Source organism: Plectropomus leopardus, chromosome 7, assembly GCF_026936395.1.
Source record: "Plectropomus leopardus strain MGB_pleo_1.0 chromosome 7, ASM2693639v1, whole genome shotgun sequence".
NCBI classification, from domain to species: Eukaryota; Metazoa; Chordata; class Actinopteri; order Perciformes; family Serranidae; genus Plectropomus; species Plectropomus leopardus.
The window spans coordinates 4,669,642-4,694,956 of record NC_142182.1 but is presented as its reverse complement, the minus strand read 5'-3'; the positions used below and the strand labels follow the sequence as shown (position 1 = coordinate 4,694,956).

The window sequence follows — 25,315 nt, the reverse complement described above, 5'->3', positions numbered from 1 at the left end:
GATCCAAAACTGACAACCCCCCGATTTTAAGGATCCTGTATCAGCTGAGGCACTATCGAAACAACTTCAAACTTTTGAGTTTTTAGCCTCACTGCTAGGAAAATCAACTAAACAAAAATGGAGCTGCACATTGATAACTAATTTGCAACTGCTTAACACTTTACATATTTTTTAAAAAAATATTTTTCTATATTTTATTTTATTTATTTTGTTCTATGTCCCTTTTTTAAATTTTAGTTTGTTAATATCATTCAGTTTTATTGTCGTTAGACCTCCCTATGAGCTGAGTCATGAATAAATTTTTGAAATGAATTTACTTTTAGATGTGCTATTGAAAAAAATACTACCAAATAAATCTTTTTTTTTTTGTATTTTAAGTAAATATAGAACTTTAACAAGGTTATCATCAGTATTCCTTTGTACATCATACAGTTTAGGATGGGCAGTAATAAAAAAGCTTTAACAGGAAATACTGTTATTTATTGACCAAGTCTAGCTCTCAGAATAATTATCATCACTCGGCTGCATCCAAACAAAAATAGGAACAAATGGGATATGACATATCGGTGACCACATCGGTGTTTAATCCTGTTGACGTAAATGAGTGACACTCACGGCCAAGCCTCTTACAAAACTTCCTCATGCATCAGTGACAAAAGTACAAACTGAAACAAGAGTCTCACTCCCAATCTTACACAACTCTGGTTACTATTTTTCAGTTTAGTGTTTTCATTCCATTTCATTTTTTGTGTCCTCCAGTGTATCACAATGCAGCCATAACCTGTGTTAACATGTGAGAACAAGAGTTTAGGATACAGAGCAGCTCTGAGATTTGATGTAGTATTTACTGTAAATGATTTGTCACTATGGAATGTTTTTGCCTGTGCAAAAATAAGGAAGCACAATGTTGACGGGTCGGGCCACATCAGACTGGTCTGCCGGCTCTGTGGTGTTGTGAAAGTTTTGATGAGCTCCAGGAAATCTTCTACCTCAGCTGGTGTGTCACATCAGTGTGAGCGTGCTGTCTGAGGACTTTAACTGACACGAAGGTTTGATCTGGGGTTTGACACAGTTGCAATACGGACCTTTTCCTGTATTTCACGATATTAACAAAAAAGATTTTTAGCCGAACATTTATAATGAAAGCAACTTTCCTGCTGTCTTTACAACAATGCTGATGCCAGTAAACCATTTATTAGTTGTTGCCTTACGTTTTTCCGTGTATCATAAGATCTGCAGGCTCCTGCACCACCTGTGCGCAAGTTTGAAGCTCAGGTTTAACCCTCTGAAACCTGGGCCGACATCACTTTACATGTGTTACGTTCAGAAGCCTTCGTAAATATTTAAACCTTTGAACACTGAGAATTTGTTTGTTTTCTTTTGAAAAAGTGGGAAATAAGGCAATTAGCAACTTGGCGAGAAATGCAAGAAACAGAAAGATTTTTTAAAAAGTCCTGAAGTATATATTTATAATTAGCAGAATTATATATTTAAAATTATTTTAAAATAATCATTGTATTATTATTACTAAATACATTTTTAGATTATTTCCTCTTTCTTGGTTTTTTTTTTTTTTTTCCTTTTTTGTGGTTAAGTAATTTTCTTGCACGTTTAATTTTTTTTTCTAATTTCTGGGTCAGTTCCTCTTTCGTTGCTCATTGCCTTCATTTCCTGCTTTTAAATAAATCAAGTTGATTTGTTCAGGTCTCAAAGACTTCATATATAGTTAGTTAGTTTTATGAGTGGCAGGTTGATGTAATTTGGAGCAGGTGGACACAAACGCAGAAGACGGCAGAAAACTGGAGCTCAAACAGATAAATGTTTACTCTACATCCAAGCAGGACTTAAATACAATTTAGACTTATGAGCAGATGAAGTGCAGATGGGGAAAAAAAAGGCAGAGAAGCTCAGGTAAGGCAAATAAGGTGATTACGAGGGACAGGCAGCGAGCTGAAGAGCAGAGGACTGACAAGGCTGATGCAGGACGGCTGTGTCGATGGTAAACGAGGGAAAGACAGCGCAGGAACACAGGAGGAGAAAAACACGGTACACTGCAACCAAAAAAACAAAAGTCAACGCCACAATAGCACTGCAATGCAAATAAGAGGTATTTGTCAAAAAGGCACATTACGATCACGGTTGACTGTTTAAGTTGTAGATCGAGAAGAAATGTTGCACCAAAACAAAGCGGAGAGTTTAGAGTCAAATGAAGTAGTTACAACGCATCACTTAATGTTGACTTAAATTCGGTTCAGCTGGTGCAACAGGATGCGTTTTCTCTCTCTTTAATTTGACTGTTGAAAATCCTGAGTTTTGAAATCTTGTGCTGGGGTTTGTTGTGATTTGGATCCCAATTTGTGTGTTTACTCGTTCCAACTGATACTAATGCAACTGTTTTTCACACAAGAACACATGAATAAAAAGTACTTTAACTGTATAATATTATCTCATGTTTATGATGACTTTTCCATCCAAATAAGAACACAGATTCTTACATCGACTACTTTGTGTTGGCCTTTATTTCTGAGAGCTCAGTTTAAACCCTGGAGGTGTGTGTGTGTGTGTGTGTGTGTGTGTGTGTGTGTGTGTGTGTGTGTGTGTGTGTGTGTGTGTGTGTGTGTGAGTGAGAGAGAGAGGTGTACTGCCTCTCTAATATCATGAGAGGTGTGTCTGTATAAACACTCTGTGAGCTCCACTGAGTGTTACTACGTTTGTGTGTGCTGCCGCTGAGCCGAGGACAGACAGCAGCAGCTGTAACTCACACAGAACAAATGGGGTCAAGGGATGCCAAAACTGTACTGACTGGAAAGCCAGGTCAGAGGTCGCGAAGGCAGCAACGCATCCAGCAACTGAGGAGTGTCGCTCGCAGCAAAGTCTATTTCTGAACAGGCTGGGCCCAGACAGCTTGGTCAACAATTAAAACTGAATATCAAGTCAAGCGCTTGAGCTCCAGCATGCAAACATTCAGTAAGTGTGTGGAATTCACTTCCACGGTGAAAATATGGAAAGGCATGTGTCCAGGAGGGTTTTCAGTGAGAGAGATGCTGCAGACAGTGTCATTAAAACTACAGGGTTCCTAATCTAAAATAAAAAAGTCATGGAAAAAATTTGGAAACTAAAAATACCCTGAAGCTTTTTAGACATCAAGGAATTTTGTTTAAAAAACATGTATAATAACACATGGTGAGTTTAAAGATCGACAGAGATGTGAAAATTCAACAATAATTTAAGTTTTTACAGTTTCTAGCTCTGATAAATTTGAGTGATTTTTAAAGAAAATTTTTAGTTTAGTTTCTTTAAAAATCACTTTAAAAATCACAGGTTTTTATTTTTATTTTTGTGTGACCAAAAAAAAAATATATATATAATAAATATTAGATTTTTTTCTTCTTTAATATTGGCAAAAAAAAAATCAAACAAAAATAAGCACACATTTTTTTCTTTAAAAAATTGCCTTTTTTTAAAGATCGCTTAAATGTTTTAAAGATAAATAAATCGTCAAAATTTGTCTTTTAAAAAAGCCACAAAAAATTAAGAAAAAGGCAGCTTTTTTCTTTAAAAAAAGGAAAAATTTGTTTTCTTCAAAAACTGCCAAACTTTTTCGTTAATTTTGTGGAATGGTTAAAACACTAAAAATTAATGCTGAGTGGTGCTAAGAAATGAAAAAGCTTTCCATGTTAAAGTCAAACATTTATTGACCAATCAATTCAACTCAACGTCCTCCCTCCTTTGCGGACTTTACGGCTCTATTAAAACCTCCTGTTACATTCCCCTTTGCTTTTGTTGGACAACAGACATATTTCTTAAAGCCAATAGAGGGTTTTGTGTATGCTCCTCAGAAATTTTTAATAAAGGTGACCAGATGAAGCCACTAAATATCTGAGGATGTCTCATCAAAACCAAAAGCCATAACTGAAATTCAGGAATTTGATTATGTTGAAGTATTTAGACGTGTTGACAACATGCCAATATGTGGAGTTATGGGTCACATACTGATATACTTTGGTTTCTTATTTTACACAATTATTGATGTAATACTAAGACTAATACTGGTACAGTTACAGTTGTGTATTTGTATGTACATGTGTTGGGTGATTCACTGTTCTTCAAATAAAAAGACAAATGTACAAATTTACTTTGAAGGACTACATTTAAAGCTGCTGTGTAACAGGGATTATAAATGGCTGTTACTGACATGTTACTCCATTGTTATCATTTATAAAGCACTGCAGACATGTACGTTATACGTCACACTAGAGGCAGAAGCTGCTGACTATAATCACACACTGGAGCAGGATGATGCCGCCATTGTTTGGTCCTGTGTGAAAAACGCAAAGGAGACATAAAGAGGAGACTTTGTAGCAGCTCTATAGTGCAAACTCTGTAAAAACGGCTACAGTTGGTACCAATAAGATGGATCTTGCCAGGTGCGACTGCTCCAGAAACACGTTGGAAGTGCATCTGAAAAACAGCCGTGAGCATCTGTGAGGCAGGGCTATGTGCGACCCTAATGAACAGTGCGAAAAGTTGGAAATATTTGGACTTTTATACGCGCCCAAAAACTGCCAGATAAATACATCGTGCAGGAGCAAGAGAGGAGCGCTTTACAGATGTGCTGCAGCTAAAGGAAGCAATGGTTTTGCTGGCGATGCTCGGTGTGCTTTAGGTCGTCTGTTCCCAGGGTACCACTACCTTCTCACAAGTAACTGACCCACATCTAAAAACCCTCCAATCAGCGTGTGAAGTAACGCTGAACACGCTTACCGATGCAATTTAGTCCGCTTTAAAATAACACTACAAATAAAGACAAAGACAGGGCCTGCGCTATGGCCACAAAACATTCTTTGTTTTGCTTCCTTACAACTACAAAGTGGTACAGACGGATATTATGATTTGATGACGTTTCACTGCTTGCTTTTTTTTTCTATTTTTATATTGCACACTACAGTTTGAAAGTCTAATAAGCCTCAAATTTGGTGCTGTGATGATTTTATTAGAGCCAGCTTGCACAGTGTGACATAAGCTGAACCCATAAGATCATTGCTATAACACAGAAGGTCCCGCAGCTCTCTGACCGACACCAAAATCTCACTTCCCGCTGAAGACTTATAAAACCAAAAAATGTGTAACACTCAGCCTCCACTGCAGCTGTTCCAAAAATCTTTACAAATGATCACCTTGTCTGTGATTGGCCAGAAAGATAATCCCTCCTAAAATACAGATTGCAACACAGCAGTGCATTTAAAATGTTAATCATGATTCCTCATGTAACATGTTACTTACAGTTTAGATCCCTCACAAAGCAACAGATCATCAGTAAACATTACAAACCAGGAATGTCCAGTAACGTAAAAAGCCAAAACTGATCAAACCCCATGTTAAAAAAAATATTAAAAAATGTAATAAAAAAAGATGAGCATTTGTCCCGTCAAGTCTCAGTCGAGCATAAACTCCTCAACAAAGAGTTCCAATCCTCAACATCTAGCGACTATAATAATTTAGTGTTCATAAAATCCCTAAACCCAGACTTACAGCAGGTAGAGAGTACCAGTGTGCAAAAGTGGAGTGAAGTCGACACAAGGCTGCTGTCCTGAAGTCAGATTCGGATTCGGAACATGCCTTGACTCAGCTGAAGGCGAAACAGTCGACAGTTGGCGATACGCAGTGCGGCGCAGGCTGTTTTGGAAAGGTCGGTGGGTAGCATGGGCTTGGTGCGATGCCACGTCCCGGTGCTGCGGCGAAACTCCCGAATGTAGTCAAAGCTTGTTCCTGTACACGCAGGAAACACTTTACACATTCTAATACTGACGTTAACTGTAACCTCATCAGAAATCTGTTGTTTTTTTAACATGTTTTACTCTTACTGACCTGTATCAAGGTCGCCCACGACATAGATGCTGGCTCCGATGGGAACAGCTCCGTAAATGAAGGAAGAGCTGGTCTGGATGCACAGCGTCTGGTCGTCAAGGAGCATCCACCTGAACCCATCATACAACAGATATTGGTATCAAAAACAGTTATGAAAAAAATATTTCTCAGTATGAAATTGAGAACAGAAATTTAAAAAAAAAAAGAAAAGAAAAACCTACAAAACAAGCAAACACTTTGTGGTGCCTTTATGGCCCGCAGGCCAAATCTGGCCCCTGATGGGGTGCCAGGTGGCCTAAACCATTTTCTAAAATCCTAGATACGTCCTGGAATCAGAGAAATGTCCAAAAATATGAGAATTGTCCTAAAATCCTAAAAATGTCCTAAATAAGGGGTTGACCAATGTTTTTTTTTTTTTTTGGTCAGGGCCGTTACTGATCAATACTTGTTAATGAGACCGATAACCAATGTTTGGAACCAACATGCACTTAAAATTAAAATTAAAATCTTCTGGTCAATATTGAATGGAATATAACAAACTCCTACATAAAACTTTGTTTGAATGCCTTTGGCAAATGTTAATCAAAACTGAAACGTTCAACATCATATATATTAAGTTCCAAGAAACATTTTTTTTCATAAAGTCAAGTGAAACTTTTAATTAAAAATGAATAAATTAAAATATCTTCCTGAGGTTTTATAAAGTGAAAGTGCCTCCCATGCTGACACTTTCTTTGCACATTAATTTTAACAGCAATTAGGGCTGGGCGATGTGGAAAAAGTCTTATCGCGATCGTTTTTATCAAATCAGAGGAGACACCAGCGGAGAATGAGAGTGGAGCGGACATTTGGGGACACCAGCAAAGACGCCGGCGGAGAATGAGAGCGAGCGGACATTCAGAGACACTGGCGGAGAATGAGAGTGGAGCGGACATTTGGAGACACTGGCGAAGACACCGGCGGAGAATGAGAGCGGAATGGACACCGGCGGAGAATGAGAGCGAGCGGACATTCAGAGACACCGGGTGAGCAGACACTCGGAGACACTGCCGGAGAATGAGAGCGGAGCGGAGATTTGGAGACACTGGGGGAGACAGCAGCGGACACACTGGCGGAGAATGAAAGCAGAACGGACATCCAGAGACACCGGCGGAGACACAGGTGGGGAATGAGAGCGGAATGGACACCAGCGGAAAATGAGAGCGAGCGGACACCAGCGGAAAATGAGAGTGAGCGGACATTCGGAGACACCGGGTGAGCAGACACTCTGAGACACTGCCGGAGAATGAGGGCAGAGCGGAGATTTGGAGACACTGGCGGAGACAGCGGCGGAGATTGAGAGCGGAACGGACATCCAGAGACACCAGCGGAGACACCGGCGGACAATGAGAGCAGAACGGACATCCAGAGACACCGGCTGAGACACTGGCGGAGACAACGGCAGAATAAGAGCCGAGCGGGCAGTAATAGTAGTAGTTCAAATAATCTAAGAAAAACTAAAAATGAATATTTTAAAGTAGTTTAAAGAATCATTTAGAAGCAGCACGTCCACGCTGACCTCCTCATCTCATCATGGTAGAACTCAGACTTGCAGGTCGTCATCTGTCTTTGCTCAGGATTGTCGTTCTCCTTGCTTCTAACTCCGCCAAACACGTAGAGCTCCTGGCCGACCCCACACGCCACCGACCCAAACCTGAGCGGGAAAATATCGGGGATTAAGTTTTCTGGAAAATCAACTGAGAAAGTTTTAACAGATAAAATAATCAGACTTCCTCTCTGGTTAATCTCTTATTGGCTAATTCCTGACAAATCAACTGTCCAACTCCCCTTTTCGCTGGTTAAATGGCGCATAATCTGGGTGCAAATGAAGGCACCCTTTTCCCTTTAAAAGCCAGCTGTGCCTGCACACTGCTATTTACATGGAAAATTTAGCAAATTGTTGAAGCAAGCTATTTTCTGCTGAGAGTAATGCATTCAAAGCAGTAATATCACTGCAGCAAATATTGAGTCATTTAAGCAGCAAAACTAAAAACTACAGTTTCAAACTTAAAGTAAAATTTGAGCTTCTGAAATAATCAGCGAGGTTGCCCTGCTTCTCTTGTGTAAATGAGCACAGCGTCTCTCTTAATGGAGAGTTGGACAGCACCTTTGCAGCTCTGCTCTGCTCTCTGCTATGTTCACATTTTACAGGATGTAATTAATATTTTCCTCATTAATGATGTATTATTTCACCCGCAAATGCATGCTGCCCTCCTGGCCAGGTCACTCCTGGCAAATAGATTTTAAATCTCAATGAGTCTTTAACCTGGTTAAATGAAAGATAATTATTGTATGCATGTTGTGAGCCTGCTGATAGAGGTGATATGCCTTTTAAATAGCAGGAAAACACTGCAACATTCTGACTTTACGCTGGGTTTTACTTCAAATCGCGCAAACACTTTTAGCTGCCTCAACATAGCGATCCACTATCAATTTACCTTTTCCTACCTTTTCATTTTATTCTGCACAGCAAAATCTTTGACTGGTGACACATTTATTTTGTCACATTGTATATATTGTTGTCGTCCCTTGTTTCAATATAAAAGTTGAGTCCATCAGGTTAACATCAGAACGGGGGGCTATTAAAATAATAGCTTGAACCAAAAAAAGCCAATATGTCAAAGAATCTTGAAACAAAAGCTATAAACCAGCCATGACGAGAGGCCACAGGCCAGTTTACAGTTTACTTATAAACAAAGGTTTCACCGGGCAGTGGCTAATTCAGGAAATACAACAAATATGAAAGAGGCAAACATAAGCAAACAGAAAAAACTAAACGAGTTCTTCCGAAACCAGAAAAAAAAGAAAAAACAAAATCTGATTTTGGCGACAATTCTAACTGATAGAAGCAAAGTAACAAGTCCACAAGGCATGATGTAAAACAGCTCTTTTAAGAGTTCAGTGCATACATAAGCTTGATTTCTACCTCCTTTGTATATAAAAGGTAGTACGAATCAAGATATATACAAACCAAAAGTCTGTTCCTTCACATGATAAGATCACAGGTTCTGCTGTGACTAATGTATTTAGACTGTGTGACTCAACATCCTCAGTTTTAGTTACTTCATCATCCAGAGCAACATTGTGATATGAGAGCCACGATTTCAGTGTAACAGTGGTGTCATTTGTGGGAAATTAAACAGAAACTAAAATTGACTCTCTGGGGGAGCGACCATCGACCATAAAGCCGTCTTTCATTTCCTGTTGTGCAACGCAAACAAGAAAAAAGTTAGTATCACGGGCTGAAGATAAATGTTGAAATAACACAGCAAATGTGTTTAACATGTGACAAAATATCTCCACTGGACAGAAAAGACAACAAGACAATCACATGAGAAGAAGAAAAAGAATATTGACTTGAAACTGACTTGTATGTCAGCTGATTAGACTACTGATCCTCTTTCTTTTGTCCTGTCTGATGCGATCAGAGTTCGTATTTACCTCCTCTCTTTCAGAGGACAGAGGCCCGTCCACTGCAGGGTCTTAGGGTCATAGCATTCAACGGAGTCAAATAGCTTCCCGTAGGAGCCCCCACCCATGGCGTAGATCTTCTTATTCATGGAGGCGTAGCAGCCAACCTGAAGGAGAAGACAGACACGGCTGTACAAGTGGCAGCATGCGGGGAGAGGTTCACAGTGGAAAATGAATCACTTGTCTGATGATTGTCTCGTCCCTGAGCTCATTCTGTTTTCGTGTGTGGTACGCTGACAAAGATAACTGATACGAGAGACCAAAAGAATAGGCAACGACCAAATAAGGAGGCACAAAAAGTCTGTTTTTACGTTGGTAATCTAATATTTTTCTGCTCTTCCAGTCCCCTTTAATTTGGGTTTAGATGTGAGGTAATAAGGGGAGAGAAGAGGGATGTAATGCAACAAAGGTCCTCAGTCATCAGGATCTACTGATTTACACTAACCCTCTTAAACCACCAAACTCCCCGATCATAAACAAATTTGGATCTGTCATTTATGCCCAACACTTCCATTTCTGTGTCCTAAGTGTCCCTGTTCTCTCTTTTATGTCACTACAAACCAAATATCTTTGTGTTTTGGAACTGTTGGTCAAAAAGCTGTTTAAGGATACCACTGTGGACTCAATATTTTATTATTTAAATTCTAATGGCCAATTTCTTTTCTTTTTTTACTTTTCTTACACTAAACAATCATTCATGTAATTGCAAAAAATGATCAACAATTTGTTCATAATAAAAAACAAATCCTAAATTGCAGCCCAAGATAGTTTCTCCTTGTTTAAACACTCAAGGACGCAGCAGGTTTTGTTTCAGCTTTGAGAGGAACATATGTGAAACGGTGGGTCTTCCCCCAGGAAACTTTGAGCATAAAAATGACATTTCCTGCATTCTGGTGAATTATTACGCATCTATTTGTGTTGATTGCATCAAAATAAACCCCAGCGTGCCATAGTTTGAGACATTAATCAAGGTTATTTTTTTCTACCACACTTGGTATATTTATAATGAGAAAAGGCTTGAATGTGTTTCCACTTGTACGGTGTCACGATGATGGATGACAATGTCACAAGAACTTCAAGCTCTACTCTTGCACAAAATATATAAAGTAAAACCCTTTAAATGACCCAAGTCTATTAATGTCTATTTTCAAAAACTTTTAGGGCCTCGATTTTCACAACCTTTGAAGGATTTCAAGGACCTGTAAGAACCGACAATAGAGTAGTGAGTTAAAAATAAGTCAGTATTTAGAGAAAAGCAGCTGGGGTGGTTACAGATGACAAACAGCTGGCCCACAGAACAGATGTCAGTCGGTCAGACGCTCTTTATCTTCAGTCAACATGACACGATGCATGCCACAATGAGGCTGCGTGTAAATACCGTCGAGGAGCGGCGCGGCCTCCTGCATGAGGTGTGTCATGTGCTCAGAAGATTGCTGGATGTCGGAGCAGAGGCCCGTTAGCAGTAATACAAGAACGACTGTTCATTTTAAGCTACTTTCGTTCAGAAAATAAATGTTACAGAGCTCTGAGATTTGTCTACCAGCATCTGATTATAATAACAAAGAGGATAGGCCCCAACTCAGCTACCAACGTCAGTGAAGCAGGTCATTTAATTGATATTATTTCATCAAAAGTTTGTTAAAATAATGGGAAATAATTAGTAACATAAACAGTGAAGTGTTATTCAGATTCACTTCTAATATTAACTTTCATGATAGGCACAACAGATGTTTTTATGCCCATAAACTATGAAACTCACTGCCTCTGGATATTAGAATGGAAAGCTTTCTCAGTTTATTTTTTTTTTATTTGGAGTAACATTACAGTCTTAATTTTAAGTTTTGATCATTGTTTTTTACTTTACTTTATCCCTGCTGCTTATTTTTATTCCATATTTTTTTAGTTTTATTTTCTGATACAGACTTTTACTTATTATTATTATTGATTTTGTTTGTTTTGTTTTGCTTTTTTATTGCTTATTTAATATTTTATTGCCTTATTATTGTAATTTTCCGGTTTTGAAAAACTTTATGTATAGTTGTTTGTGTTATCCATTAAATTGCATCTGTATTCTTTTACCATGTGAAGCATGTTTGTATGAAAAGTCCTCTATAAATTTCAGTTGAGAGGGAATGTGACTATACCACATTTTAATTTGATTTTCCTATTTCAGCAAACAAATTTAGGCACTAAATATATTAAATACATTTTACTCACACTACTTCTGATATTGCCCAATCCTACTGATATTATGAAATGTCTTTCACAACATTTCATTTAAGAATAAAGTGTGGATATAAAGCTCATCAGTGTGTGTTATGGATTATTGTGTCCCAGTCACAGACTGTGGTACATGTTCTAATTTCCTGTAAACTTGATATCTAAATACATATTACTACCTTGCGGATCATGGTCATACTGGTCTGCATTTTCCAGGTATTGAAGTGAGGGTCAAACACTTCAACAGTTATCAGCTCCGTTTCTTTGTTCTCTCCTCCGAGAACGTAGATCAGACCGTCCAGCTCCACCACACCAAAGCTCTGACGAGCCTGGAGACATAAATGTCAAACCACATTTTCAATTACACACGTTTTAAAAAAATCAAATCGCACTTAATCTTTTGAAACCTGGGCATATTGGCTTCTTTTAAAAACAGGAGATGTAAGCAATGAGAAACTGTGCTCACAAGAAATGACCAAAATTTAAAAAAAAAACAAGAAAATTAACTGAAAATTAGCAGAAATAAACAAACGAAAACAAAACAAAAAACATAAAATCCCCAAAATAAACAACAATCAAACAAACATACAAATGATAAAGATAAAAGATAAATAGGAAAGTAAATAAAATAAAATAAAATAAGTAAAAAAAACATTACCTTAAAATCTGCTTAAAACCTGTAAGATTAATAATAAATAATAAATATATAGCTCTCTGGAAATTTTTCCCTAGCTTTTTTAAAAGATAATTTTCTAAATGTACTAATTTCTAGCTATTTGCAGGGAATCACTTGCCAAGTAGCTCATTGCCTTTTTTTGCATGTTTTTGAGGGAAATTAAACCAATCTGCTCAGTCTTCAAAGGTATAAATAGATGTGAAGGCAGCACAAGAGGAGTTAAAACTGAACCTGTATTGCAGCTCTGCTGACACCTAGCGGATGAAATAAAATAAGAAAAAGCCAGAGAGCTTACAAACATGGCTGCAGATTTGCACATTATATGGTCGACTGATCATTTACCTTCATAAAAATAATAAACAGCAGCAAATTCAAATAGCAATATTGATGACTTTAAAACTTTAAACCTTAGCAGTGTCTATAAAAAGCAAGTGAATTGTGAAATACAAAAAAAAAAATTAAAAGAAAAAGGGAAATTGAAGAGAAAAAATCTGTTGCACAGATCATTCTCAGCCTATAATTACAGGTGGATTATCATAAGTGCTGAAACCTGAGGAGACGTGTTTGCAGAAAGGGCTGAGCGTACCTGCAGCATCGGGGGTATGGGGCTCCAGGTGTTGGAGTCTGGGTCATATTTCTCTCCGCTGTCGAGAACTGTGTTGTGTTCATCTACTCCGCCCATGATGAACAGAAAACCCTCTGACAGACAGGAAACATGTTATTACCTTCATATATACTCGACGTGCCGATTTCACTGTCATACTAAAAAGCAGAAGATGATTATTTTATGCATTCGTGTCATGAGTTAAATATGTGTTTTCTGCATCACTTCAGGTGTGGTGGAGGTATTTTCTTGGCCTAGCCATCACTGACCGGCAGCGACCACCCCATGGCCGAGGCGGGCGACGCTCATTGGCTGCAGATCGATCCAGGACTGTCTGTTGGTGTCGTAGAGCGGACACATGCAGCGCGTCGCAGCAGTCGGCTTCTTGGTTCTGCACGGGACAAAACCGGCAGATGAGACAGGATGTGAGTCGACCATGTGATCCGGCTGAGCTCATCCTCTCTGGTTATAATAAAATTTCACTCTAAACACCATTATTTACTCTTTTCCCCAAAACATTTGTGGATTGAAGTGGAAACGCTTCTTTGTAGGTCATAATGGGACACTAAAGCTCTTCACTGAAGATTTAAGATGATGATAATTAGTAAAATAAAGAGGGTGGACAGTGACTCACTTGCGATCTTCTCCACCAGCAATGACGATGCACTCTGAGTAACCTCTGGGTTTGAAGGCGGCGAGCAGAGCTTCTCCGTGCAGCTGACCGGCCGTGAGCACCTGCTGACAGTACTCTCTGATCACCTCCCTCATCAGAGGCTCTCCCATGGCCTGATGTGACACCACGCAGCACAAAACAAGAGTAAGCCTACAAGAATTTTGCCTAAAAGACATAATTTACACTAGCCTCATGCAAGAAACAATTTACAAACAAATTTCCTTTTATTGTTGTTTGTGTCTGGGATTTGTACCTGTTAAAATAAAAGAAAATTTTATTACTGGTTGAGAACACCAAGATCAGAGAAAAACATTTTGTTTCCCAGCCACAAATTGTTGCCCAGTGCAAGTAAAAATAACTTGTACATTTGAGAAAATTTAATCAAATGGAGATGATGTTTTAGAGTAATTATAGTGACTGGATTATTAAATTTCAGGACTAAAGAAATATATTATACTTGGTCCTTTGATTCCAGTTTTTGTGATATCAGTCACTGTGCGAGCCTCTGCTGACCAAAGCTGGAATGTAACTAAGTATATTAACTCAAGTACTGTACTGAAGTACAAATCTGAGGAACTTTTAGATTACTTAAGTACTTTAATCTAATGCCACTTTGCACTTCTACTTCACTACACTTCTATTATTAGATGATTACTTTAGAAACAAACTATATGAAAATATAAAGTGCAGCTAAAGTAAGCAGACGATAAATTAGAAAATTAATTGACTATTTTTATTATTGAGACAGTCGTTTTTCCAGCTTCTCGTGTATGTTGTATGTATGTGGACTTGCTGCTTTTCCTTTTAATTATTTTATCATTTTGATTTATGAAATTCATTCAAACCTTTTTGCATTTGTTATTTTACTTTTAATACTTCAATTAATTTCCCTGAAATCACATTTACTTTTAAGTTTATTTAACAGATCTTCTTCTTACAACCTTTTTGGTGTCATGTCTCCAGTCCTGTTCATGAGTCTTTGCACACGGCACAAAACCTGACCTTTTTTAGAGTTTAGGGGGCGTTACCTGTGCCAACAGGTGACTTATGATCAAGAGGGATTAATCATTGAGCACACCCAGGTAACAGCAAATTTGGATGGTTAAGAATATCCGGTGCACCTAGAGTTGACTTCTCTTAAAATTTCTCTTATCAGAAAATTAAGAAAAAAAATAAGAGAATGTTGCTGCATGAGGCCCAGTGTGCCACAACTTAACTGGACAAAAGCACACATTGAAATCAGAAGAACACTTCGCATTTTCTCTACCTGCTCTCTCAGGTAGCTCAAGTCCAGGCCCTGCACCCACACAGCAGACATCACTTCTTTCATGTGGACCTGCAAATACAGATGCAAGACCCAGTTTTGGTTTATGGAACAAACGCAAATTTGCAGCATTTAGAGCCAAAATGTAAAATGATATTTTTCACCGACCTTACGGTCCTCTGCGTCATGCGCCAACCATCGCACCACGGCCTCCAGGATATGCTTCTCATTGCCCACATTCAGCTTCTCCATGGCCAGCACCTCACAGAGCCGGTCCGGGGGAAGCTCTCTGAACTCCTCGGTGCGCGCGACGTCGCCAAAATGTGTCTGCAGGAACTCGGTGGCAGCGTGGTGGACGTGGTAGAGGCAGTAGTGCAGGGAGAAGAGCCGGATGCCGAGGCAGTTCTCTGCAGTGATGCAGCTCTCTAAGAACTGGCAGCACAGGGACTTGAGGTCGGTCATGAGGAGCAGGTCTGACGCCTGCACCATGTCCTGGATGGTCTCTTCACTCAAAGTGATCTGTGTGTTAAGGACAGGCCAAATTAATATCCACAGCAAAGTATCAGGAAATAATTACTCATGTGCACCACGCCTAAAACCCCTAACACATCACTTTTTTTAAAAGGGGAACCCCACCCATTTTCAAAGTCCATTCATGTTGGTCTAAGACAGTCTAAAAAACGTATTGAATTTTGCACCTTACATATAAATGAGGCACTTTGCACCATTATACCATACAGTTAACACTGCAACTGCTACTGCACTTTTCTCCTCTGTGTGAATTGTTCTGTGTTTTTTATTTGTTTCTTCACACACAATCGTGAAAAGCTGGGAATGAATATAGCAGCAGCAACAGAACAAGGTCTATGTAAAATGTAGAGCCGGAAAGACATGACCAGGGGCGGCACGCGTGTGACGTTTTGATTTAGGTTGGTGAGCCACTGCAGGAGATTTAAAAAGCAACTTTACCAATTAGCAGCAAAGAAGAAGAATAGCAAATGTCCACAAACTGGGAAAACAATGAGATTCAAGGGCTCCTTACCGTTTGAGAGGATGAGATTAGTGGCCATATGACAGAGAATGTAAATGATTGTGATTGACATGTTTTGCCCGTGGATGTATTACAGGAGGTCTGGATACAGTCATGCAGGCAGATGCTCATTGGGGCATGAAGAAAAAAAAGCTTTTTCCGGGTTAAGAATACCGAGATCTACGGGACCATGAGGCATGTGCACTAGAGACTTACGGAGGCTTAGCGGGTCCGATTGTGCCCAAGTGGGTAACTTCCCCCGGCCAAGCGGATGACATCCAGTTGAGTGCTTCGCTATCTTAAATTAATGCCTAAAAAGTGTAATCTTACAGCTCGTTTAGACTTTTCAAATGTTATTGAGCTGTATGGCTTCAATCTAGGTAGTAAAATGAGTCGTTTCATGTAATCCACTGATGTCAGTCAATGGGGAAATGTCTGGCTCTGTGGGCTTCTTATGGTGGACCCAGACGGCGTTATCACACTTTTGGCCACTATTTAAAATGTGCGTTAGAGCCTGCTGCTCTTCCTGGAGGCGTGGTTATACTTTGGTTATTGAGAGCTGCTCGTGTTCACAAATATTGATTGAACTTTCCTGGAAATAACACACTGGAGTTCTTAATTTAGACGGTGTTCCCCTTTAAAGCCTCGACACTCACTTCACCGCTGAAGATGTAGTCCAGGATCTGTTTCATGATGGGCATGGAGACCCCCTGCAGGTCGATTCTGTATGTGGACCCGTCTTCCTTTGGAGGGTTGTAGTTCAGCTTGGTCCTAACACCATTAAGAGGAAGAAGACGCACTTTATTAATCACTGAGGGGGAATTCAATTTGTTCACTCTGTTGTCATTTACGTGTTACATCCACACAGTCCCAAAATTGTTTTTTTTTTAGCAGTTAATGAGAACGATAACCGATGTTTGGCACCGATATGCATTTATAATAAAAAATAAAATCTTTCTGTCAGTATTTAAAATTTGGAATATAATAAGTTTAATAATTTTTAATAAAAACTGAGACCTTCAACATCATATAAAAAATAATAGAACTGTCAAACATGACAATAAAAAAACCTTAATCACAGCTGTATCATTGCCTTTGTGCCAGTGGACACGCCCATGTGCGCTCTAACCTTGTGAACACTGGCCAAAAATAACACGTGATCATATCAGAGCTGGTGTGAGCGACTCTGTGTACCAGATTTCACTTCCAGATGTTCTAACCTGATATACGGGCTGGCAGCAGCCAGGATGTTTTTCTGGACAGGAAGCTCCTCTCCATCAACCACCAGCAGCGCATCGTGGAAACTTTGCTCCTGCCAGAAGGTGCGAAGGACCCTGAGGAGCTTCTGGGAGTGCTGTGGATCCGAAACCTTGGAACCGGGTTCACTGGATACAGAGTCGGGCATGTCTGGGCTTGACTCTGCAAAAATGAACATGGGAAAGTCTTCAATTTGGCTTTCAAAGAAGACAATTAACAACACTTGTTTCACTAAGAATGAGCTTTAACAATCATTTACACAAGTCAAGGGGTATATGACAAGCTGTGTTTGCAGAATCAAAATGCTAGTGCAGTGATACTCAACTTAGGACCCCCACAGGGTGCTGGATGGCCCCCCGACTATTTTATTATTCAGAATAAAAACAAAGTGATTTACGCTGGGATTTGTTTTGGCATTTTTTGTGTACATGAAGTGCATAAAACAGCATTAAATCAGAGCTTGTTTATCAAGAAAATGACTCACTGGTCCTGAATAAGTCCCAAATGTCCTAAAATCCTAGAAACTTTCTAAATTCTTAGAAATGTCCTAAAATCCTATAAATGTCCTAAAATCTTCGAAATGTCCTAAAATCCTTTAAATGACCTAAAATCGTAGAATCATCCTAAAATCCAATAAATAAATGTCCTAAAATCTTATAAATATCTTAAATACCAGAAATGTCTTAAATCCTTGAAATGCCCTAAAATCCCCTAAACGTCCTAAAATCCTGGAAACATCCTAAAATCCAATAAATGTTTTAAGATCCTAGAGAAATGTCCTAAAATCACAGAAAAATCCAATTATCCTAGCAAAGTCCTAAAATCTGAGAAATGTCCTAAAGTCCAAGATAGTCTTGAAATCTTTGAAACATCCTTAAATCTGAGAAATGCAAAAAATCCTAAACACGTCCTAAAATCCCAGAAATGTCCTAAAATCCTAGCAATGTCCTGACATCCTAGAAATGTCCTAAAATTCTTGAAGCATCCTAAAATCCAATAAATGTCCTGAAATTATACAAACACAATGATATCCTGGAAACGCCCTAAAATCCTATAAATGTCCTTAAGTCCTATAAACGTCCTACAATCCTAAAAATGCCCTTAAATTCTAGAAAACATCCCTAAATATCAGAGAGTGGGGCTGCTTTGACTGGCCCCTGGCCTCCTGTCATTTTGCAAAAGTGGCCCCCAAACAAAACAAGCTGCAGTATCCCTACTCTTCGTATGTCACTGACATAATAACACCTGTTAAGTGAGTCACCTGTGTGCCGAATATTCTGGAAAAACCACTAAGACACCTCAACACTGACAGGTTACTGAAGTTTGGCGAAGCTGCTGGTGAAAATGGTGCGTGAATGCTAGGCTAAAGTAGCAAAACAACCGACACCTGGCGACGTCGACAGCTCTCCTGCCAAACAAGACGGCACGTCACGACCCAAATCTTTACATTTTGATAAGAGTTAATTTAGCAAACGTGAGTCTAACTTGGTTAGCCAAACAACAAATGTGGGGAAAGCTAAAAACACGTTAACGTCGGCTCGAGACCTTTATTGTATGTTTACAATGGTTCAAACTTATTGTCATGTTTTTTCCTTTAGACAGGTTACGTTAACGCTTTATTAAATGTCCTACCTTGTGATTTGGAGATGCGTTTTTGTTGTTTTTAAGAGCACGGGCTGTTCCTGTCTGCATTTAGGACAACATGAATCACTCCAGGCGACAAATGTTGTAACTGTACGTGAAGACATGTACTGTGCTGCATTCACTGTCAATGGAAATGTGGTAAATATGATACCCCCATTCATCTGCGCTGCCTATTCACATAAAAATAAACACTAAATAAAGATATTGACACAAAAAACATATATTTGCAAAATTAAACCAATATTTCTTTAAATATTTAAAGTATAAAATCCATCATCCAACACGTCTGATCAGAGTACGCTAAAGTTCATATGGACATTGAATGCACCTCAGCTAGGCGGAAAGCGTGTATATAAACACCGTTCCAATACTTGAATGGCAACCTTTGTGCCGAAAAAAATGTAGATAAATCACTTATGTAACAGATATTAGTGATAATATTTAAATCAATTAGTATAAAACGTCTCAATACACAAGAAAATGTATTTTATAGTGCGAATTAATGGTCTAAATTTCGATAAGATTATACGAAGTGAGAAGAAGAAACGAAGCGGAACGCGGGACCAAGAGCACAAAGTTACCGACATTTATAACCAAACAGAATTTCCGGTGTGAATAAAACCCTTTAAGCTAACTAGTTTTATGGTATTTGTTTGCATTATAAATGAGCTAAATTAACAAAATTAGAATGCGATGATGAGTTAGTAAATCTGAGAAATATCCTAAAATCCTACAAACGTCCCAATATCCTAGAAATGTCCTGAATTCCTAGAAACGTCGAAAAATCTGAGGAATGTAGAGACATGATAAATCCAAAAAAAATGCCTTAAATACTAAAAACGCCCTCAAAACGCCCCCCAAATCCTAGAAACATCCTAAAAGCTACAAATTATCCTAAAATCCTACAAATGTCCTAAAATGATAGAATCGTCCTAAATCTTAGAAACGTGCATTAATCATAGAAAATGTGTGGCTTCTTGTCATTTTGCCCAAAGCAAAACAAATTGAGTATCCCCCTAATTTGTGCTTTTAATTTGAAGGGAGACTTCCGTCTAACCACTGGTATCTCCCGGTAATTTGAACCGGATGTGGCCGCCATAACTTTGGACAAACATAAACAGTGTTGCGCTTCGTGCAGGATTTTTTAAAGGTAATAACACTAACTGCGTGTTTATGATCGACTTGCTCATTATTATTATTATTAATAATGTTAATATTATTATTATAGCGGGATTTGAGCGTCACCGCCGTCAAAGTGCCGGTTGTGCAGACGACAATAATGTCAGCCTGAGCAACTTTTTCGCGCTTGAATCTGTAACTTCAGAGTGCCCTGTTAAACCAGCACATCAGTATTTTCTAATGTTGCTGTTTCTTGTTGCAGTGTGTCGTTACTTCGTGTTGTTTGCACGTCTGTTTGTGCTAAAATGCTGTTTTATTTTGTGCAGATTTTCTGCTGTTTCTTGTTGCTTTGCATCGCTTATCTTCTGTCTTTGAGAATTGCTGTTTGTTATTGCTTTTGCAGTCTAACGGTGTCCTGCTGTCTTTATTCTGCGAGGTTAATAATTTTCTAGGTTTCAAATCTTGCCAAAGGACTACAGCTTGAAATTAGCCAGATGACTAAAACAGAAATGTTAATTAATTCTTTGAAACTTCAGGAAATTGGCTTGATTTCTTTCCAAAGCATGGGAAAAAAGTAGTAAAAAATAGTAGAAATTTACCTGCAAAACTAAAAATAAGTTCAAAAAAGTATGCATAAATTATTAATAATTTATATAATGATGAGAGTTACAAGTGTAGTTTGAACAAGCTAATTTAAAGATCAGTTTCATCCTTTTTCAAAGTTTTTGCAGTTTGTGGGATATGTCTTTACAAGTTGCTCATTATTTTTTGTTTGTCATGTTTTTTTAAAGAAATCAAACTATTTTGCTCCAGATTTAGAGGTTTAAATGTCAGTAAAAGGCGTCTGAATGCAGCATAAGAAAACTGATGTTGGTCCAGGTGTTAAAGGGTAAATGTGTTTTGTCTTTATGAATAAAATAAATGAAATGAGGGCTCATCGGCTGGTATGTCTTTTGTCTCTAGCTCCCATGCTGGTGCTGTGATGGAGAAACCAGAGAGTGCTGTGAATGTTTTCCTGAAGGAGTCTAACTGGAGACTCCCAGTCTGAAACTACCAGCATGTCCCGCCCTGCGCGGAGCACCGTGTCTCCGTGGGTCGAGAGTCTGATCCTGAGCTATGGCGGCGAGGAGCAGAGCAGCAGCAGCGGCCGGCTGAAGGCTCACGTCATCGGGGTGGGACAGATGTCTCAGTCCCAGGCTCAGGGCTCCGAGGGCCCCACCGGGCTCCTCTTCCTGTCCGACGGGGTCCTCCAGATCCCCGCCATCCTCACCGCATCCGCCTGGGAGCATCTCCAGGAGCAGGAGGACCGCGAGTGTTTCACCAGCCTCCTCAACACCACCGTGTGCATCCAGGACTACCGGCTGCTCTTCCACATGTCCATCGAACAAACTAAATGCAGATTCTTTTTATCAGTAGGAGAGCTCGCTTCCACCGCAGCCGGACCCGTGAAACACAACACGCCCTGCTGCATGACCCTGCCCGCCATCAGGATGAAGGTGTGTAAGACGTGGAGGGCCCTGCTGGGTCAGGAGGACTCTCAGAGGAGCCAGTGTGGGTTCGATCTGTCCGAGCTGCTCGGGGAGTGGCAGCACGACTGTCTTCAGGCCGTGCTGGAGGACGTTCGGGAGAGGCTGAGCAGCCGTCCCGTGAGCCCGCAGCCCTCCACCTCCACTGGCGCGTCATCGCTGTCCCACGCAGATACACTCACCGCCACAAGCTGGGACGCTGACAGGGTCAGGTATAAGGGAGCGAAATGTTTCAGTGTCCCCATGAAGTGTCTCATCATCCCTGAGGAAGACACCGAGCTGCTGAATGCTGGATTTTCTGCTGCCTCTGAGGACAGAAAGACAGATTTACTTCAAGTCTGCAAATCTCCAGAGACCACACCGCCTTCTGCTGATGATGCAGAGTGGCGGATATCAAAGCCAGGACTTTTAGAGAGAGACGCCATCGAGAATCCACCGTCTCCTGTGGACAGCTTGCTACATGAGGCCTTAATGATTGACAGCGACATCAGGCCTTTATCCAACCCGTGGGACATTTTTCCACCATGTGACACCATATCGTTGTCCGACGCATCTCCAGAAGCAACGCCACCCCAGTCAGAGAACGATCCCGCCGCTACCGAATTCAAATCAGATCATGCTGCCATCTTAACCAGCACGCAACTTCCTGTCAGCAGCTGGGAGGAATCCCGGCAGACGTCCGAAAACAGCAGAGGAGAGCAGAGCGAGCTCCCGCCGTATCAGAACCTTCTTCCACACTCAACCAGCCTCCCCGAAACTTCTGTGAGTCCACCAGAGTTCCTGAAAACACCGTCCCACACCGACACACCTCAACAAAATCTCCCAGTTTTAGGTCAAGAAAAGCAGGAAGACGAGACTGCTGATGGAAAACATAGAAAAGCAAAAAGAAAGAGAAGTGAGCCCACACAGGAGGCCCTCGCCACCTTAGTGGAGGAGGAGATCGGCGGGAGTCCTCCGTCGTGGCTCTTTGACTCTCAGACGGGATCCGGGGCCGAAGACGGCAGCAGTCACACGCGGGGCGAGAGCGCGGGGACTGTCCCGAGGAAGAGTCCCACTGTCCACAGCGATGGCAGGCCGTTCTCTTACTCCTACCAAGTGTCTGGACAGAATCTGCAAGATTTCAGTCGATTTAAGGTTGCAGAGTCGTTTCTGCGCTGGGCGGTGAAATATCTTCTTCCAAAGCAGACGGAGAATTCACACGACCCGTCCGCGACCTCTGATTGCACGGACAGGACCGAGGTCACGTCACTTTAGGTTCAAAATGTGGGAAGACAGACGTCTGATCTGTGATTGTTTCAGCTTCTCACACAGATTTGACTGAGTGTTTCAGGGCAGCTCTTATCATATTTTATAAGCTACATCACCAAGTAAGAAGTCTACGGGTTGTAAAATATTCTTTTTTACATGTTCACTGTTAAGCATTTTAAGCTTGTCCAGCAAAAAAATAATAAAAATAATACTTCCTTCATCAACTATTCAATTCATTTTTCAAATTTATCCCAGAGGGCAATTTGTGTTGCAGAAAGTGTGAAAAAACACTGAAAGCACACACAGCATGACGCAGAAACACGACACTAATCTGTACACAGTGATTTGCACCCACACAGAATACTTAATATAATCTTAAAGGAACATTTCAGCCCCCAGATGACCTTTTGCATATCAGTAACTCGCCCTGTTACGATTAATTCTTGAAGAAAACATTTTTCTGGCATTCCTCCACGGTGAGCGAATAATCTAAAAACAGAGAAAAAAACCGATGAATTGAAGTCATAGCCGAAAACATTTAACAACAACAAAACTAAATCAAATCATCTGTTTCCAAACGCACAGTTTGTGCAGTAAATCCAAGTCTCATTCGTCCTTCTCTGTGCTCCGTGTTTCCCAAACAGACGGCTGCTTCTGAGGGGGAAGTGAAACTATCTCAGCTCCCTTCAAACATCAGACTCCAGACAAAAACAGTATTTTTACCTCACAGAACTGAAGAACTACTCACTCATGTGAGACTTTAATGAACCCAAACCAAACCTTTAAACTCTGAAGCCACACAAACAAACTCTGGTCGAGGCAGAAGCAGACTGGTGGTTCGCTTTTGTTAATGCAGTCTGGCTTTGAAACGAGTAAAGATGAGTTTACTTAAACTTCAGTTTCCGGCTGTTTGGGAAGCACTGAGCATACGGACGGAAATGTGAGATTTAGATTTAGTTAATACGCACATGACGTAGGTGTAAGGCTGTGAAAGAAAAGATGACGCCTGCACACACACACTCCGCACCACAGGTTTATTTAAGACGTTTGCTTTTATCTTCATCAGGTCAAGTGTTTGAAAAGATGAAATAACACCTATTTTTATATATAATGCACATCAAAATGTATTTTTATATCAGAATACTTTATATTAAAATCCATCATCAGTTTACATCACCTGTAATAATTTCAAATACACACAGAAAAACACCTGAAAACATTTAAATTCCAGTAAAGGAAAAATATTTGGACTAAACAACATTGCTGTCGAGAGAAAAGCAGTTTCTGAGTTTGTCCAGAAGATGTCAGCAAACACCACGTGTGTGAACTTGGATTGTAAATTGGGATTAAGAGGTTTGTTGCAAAATTTAATATTAAAAGGCCCGACCATAACATGTAAACATTAATATAATAAAGACCAAATCAGCCTTGAACTAATACTCATAGTGACTCTTGAAATCAGGAAGAGTTTTGTTCACTCTGCGATGCAACAGTATAAGATCTCCTCCATGAAAATATCTTATTATGACTAATAATTCATCTGATAAAGTTGTTTTTTGTACCCTAAAAGGATAAATGATCTAAAAAGAATTCTTGAAATTGCATCTACTACATCAACATTAATAACTCCAAAGCATATGAATAAAAAAAATATTTTCATTTCAAAAGTTCAAGAAATATAGTATTTTCTGATGGCTGCAATAATGAGAGTAAATTGTGGGCAGAAATTCAGACTTAATCCATTGCTTTAACTAAATTTAGTGTTTTTGTTTTGATGGACCCCAAACCAGAGACTGACCCTGGTAGCTGTGCAGACAAACAGTTTATTGATGAAAAAAAAAAAAAGGGTCTGACTCAGAAAACTCTCTGGTGAAGGCTGAGCACACAGAGAAACACTGATAAATACAAAAGAAATCAACCAGATCGAATCAAAATAAAAATAAAAGCAAAATACTGCAAAACTGGCAGAATAAAAGCCACGAGACAGAAAATAAGCTACTCAAAAAAATCACTGAAAAGAGGCGAGCACGACCAAACTACACAGAAGTACCTGGCAGAGCAGCGGAGGGAAGACCAGCCTCATGTGGGCAGACTGATGAGCTGAGCGGAGGCAGGTGTGCCTCATCTGCTGCTGCAGGAGGAGCCACACACACCTGCTACCACTCACACACACACACACACACAGAGAGAGAGAGAAAAACACACAAAACATACAAGAAAACCAAAGCAGAATCATAGCAGGAACCACACCCACAACATCTTTAACCCTTTGAAACCGGAGCAGTTTGTCCTGATTTCTGTCAAAACCAAGGGAGGAGGGCAACGAGCAAGAAGACATGACACAAAAATAAGCAAGAAATAGCAATACAAATCAAGAAAAAATATCCCCAAAATTATTTTAAAATACAAAAAAAAAACTAAATAAATAAATAGATAAATAAATAAATGACCCAGAAAAACAATTTTTAAAAATTATAGTAATTCTGTCACATAATTTCAAATATGTAATTATGATAATTATACAGTGTTTTCCCCTAACTTCTCAAATTTTTTTTTTTTAATTTATGGATTTCTTTTTTTTTTCCCTCCATGTTTTTGAAAGAAATCTCACCAATGTGCTCCAAGTTTAAAGGGTTAAATAGCTGTTAAAGGTGTTTGAAAGCGGCACAAGAAAAA

At 39.6% G+C, this 25,315-nt stretch overlaps 2 protein-coding genes across 6 annotated transcripts; one reads left to right on the top strand and one right to left on the bottom strand.

The window, feature by feature from the left end:
• Positions 1-561: 561 nt before the first annotated feature.
• gan (gigaxonin) lies at positions 562-24,796 on the bottom strand. 5 transcript variants are annotated; one of them, XR_006106303.2, is made up of 14 exons: positions 18,735-18,893; positions 17,066-17,264; positions 16,502-16,616; positions 14,984-15,334; positions 14,819-14,887; positions 13,513-13,664; positions 13,148-13,269; positions 12,861-12,973; positions 11,778-11,927; positions 9,349-9,485; positions 7,427-7,561; positions 5,869-5,978; positions 5,533-5,769; positions 562-2,051 (listed from the first exon to the last, which is right to left on the bottom strand). XR_006106303.2 is itself a non-coding variant. In XM_042495649.2 (14 exons), exons 3-14 carry the CDS (start codon positions 17,248-17,250, stop codon positions 5,597-5,599), a joined length of 1,812 nt encoding a protein of 603 aa, XP_042351583.2. In that variant the 5' UTR covers positions 17,251-17,264; positions 23,066-23,128; positions 24,690-24,796; the 3' UTR covers positions 3,678-5,596. The 5 variants fall into 5 exon arrangements, 4 of the variants coding, with proteins under 4 accessions (XP_042351583.2, XP_087935833.1, XP_042351582.2 ...); XM_042495649.2 differs by lacking the exons at positions 562-2,051; positions 18,735-18,893 and adding exons at positions 23,066-23,128; positions 24,690-24,796 and having other exon boundaries at positions 3,678-5,769; XM_088079707.1 differs by lacking the exons at positions 562-2,051; positions 18,735-18,893 and adding exons at positions 23,066-23,128; positions 24,438-24,671 and having other exon boundaries at positions 3,678-5,769.
• Positions 19,785-22,864, top strand: acd (ACD shelterin complex subunit and telomerase recruitment factor). Its single transcript, XM_042495650.2, has 2 exons — positions 19,785-19,896; positions 20,829-22,864. The coding sequence occupies exon 2, from the start codon at positions 20,924-20,926 to the stop codon at positions 22,643-22,645; it is 1,722 nt and encodes a 573-aa protein (XP_042351584.2). The 5' UTR covers positions 19,785-19,896; positions 20,829-20,923; the 3' UTR covers positions 22,646-22,864.
• Positions 24,797-25,315: the final 519 nt, after the last annotated feature.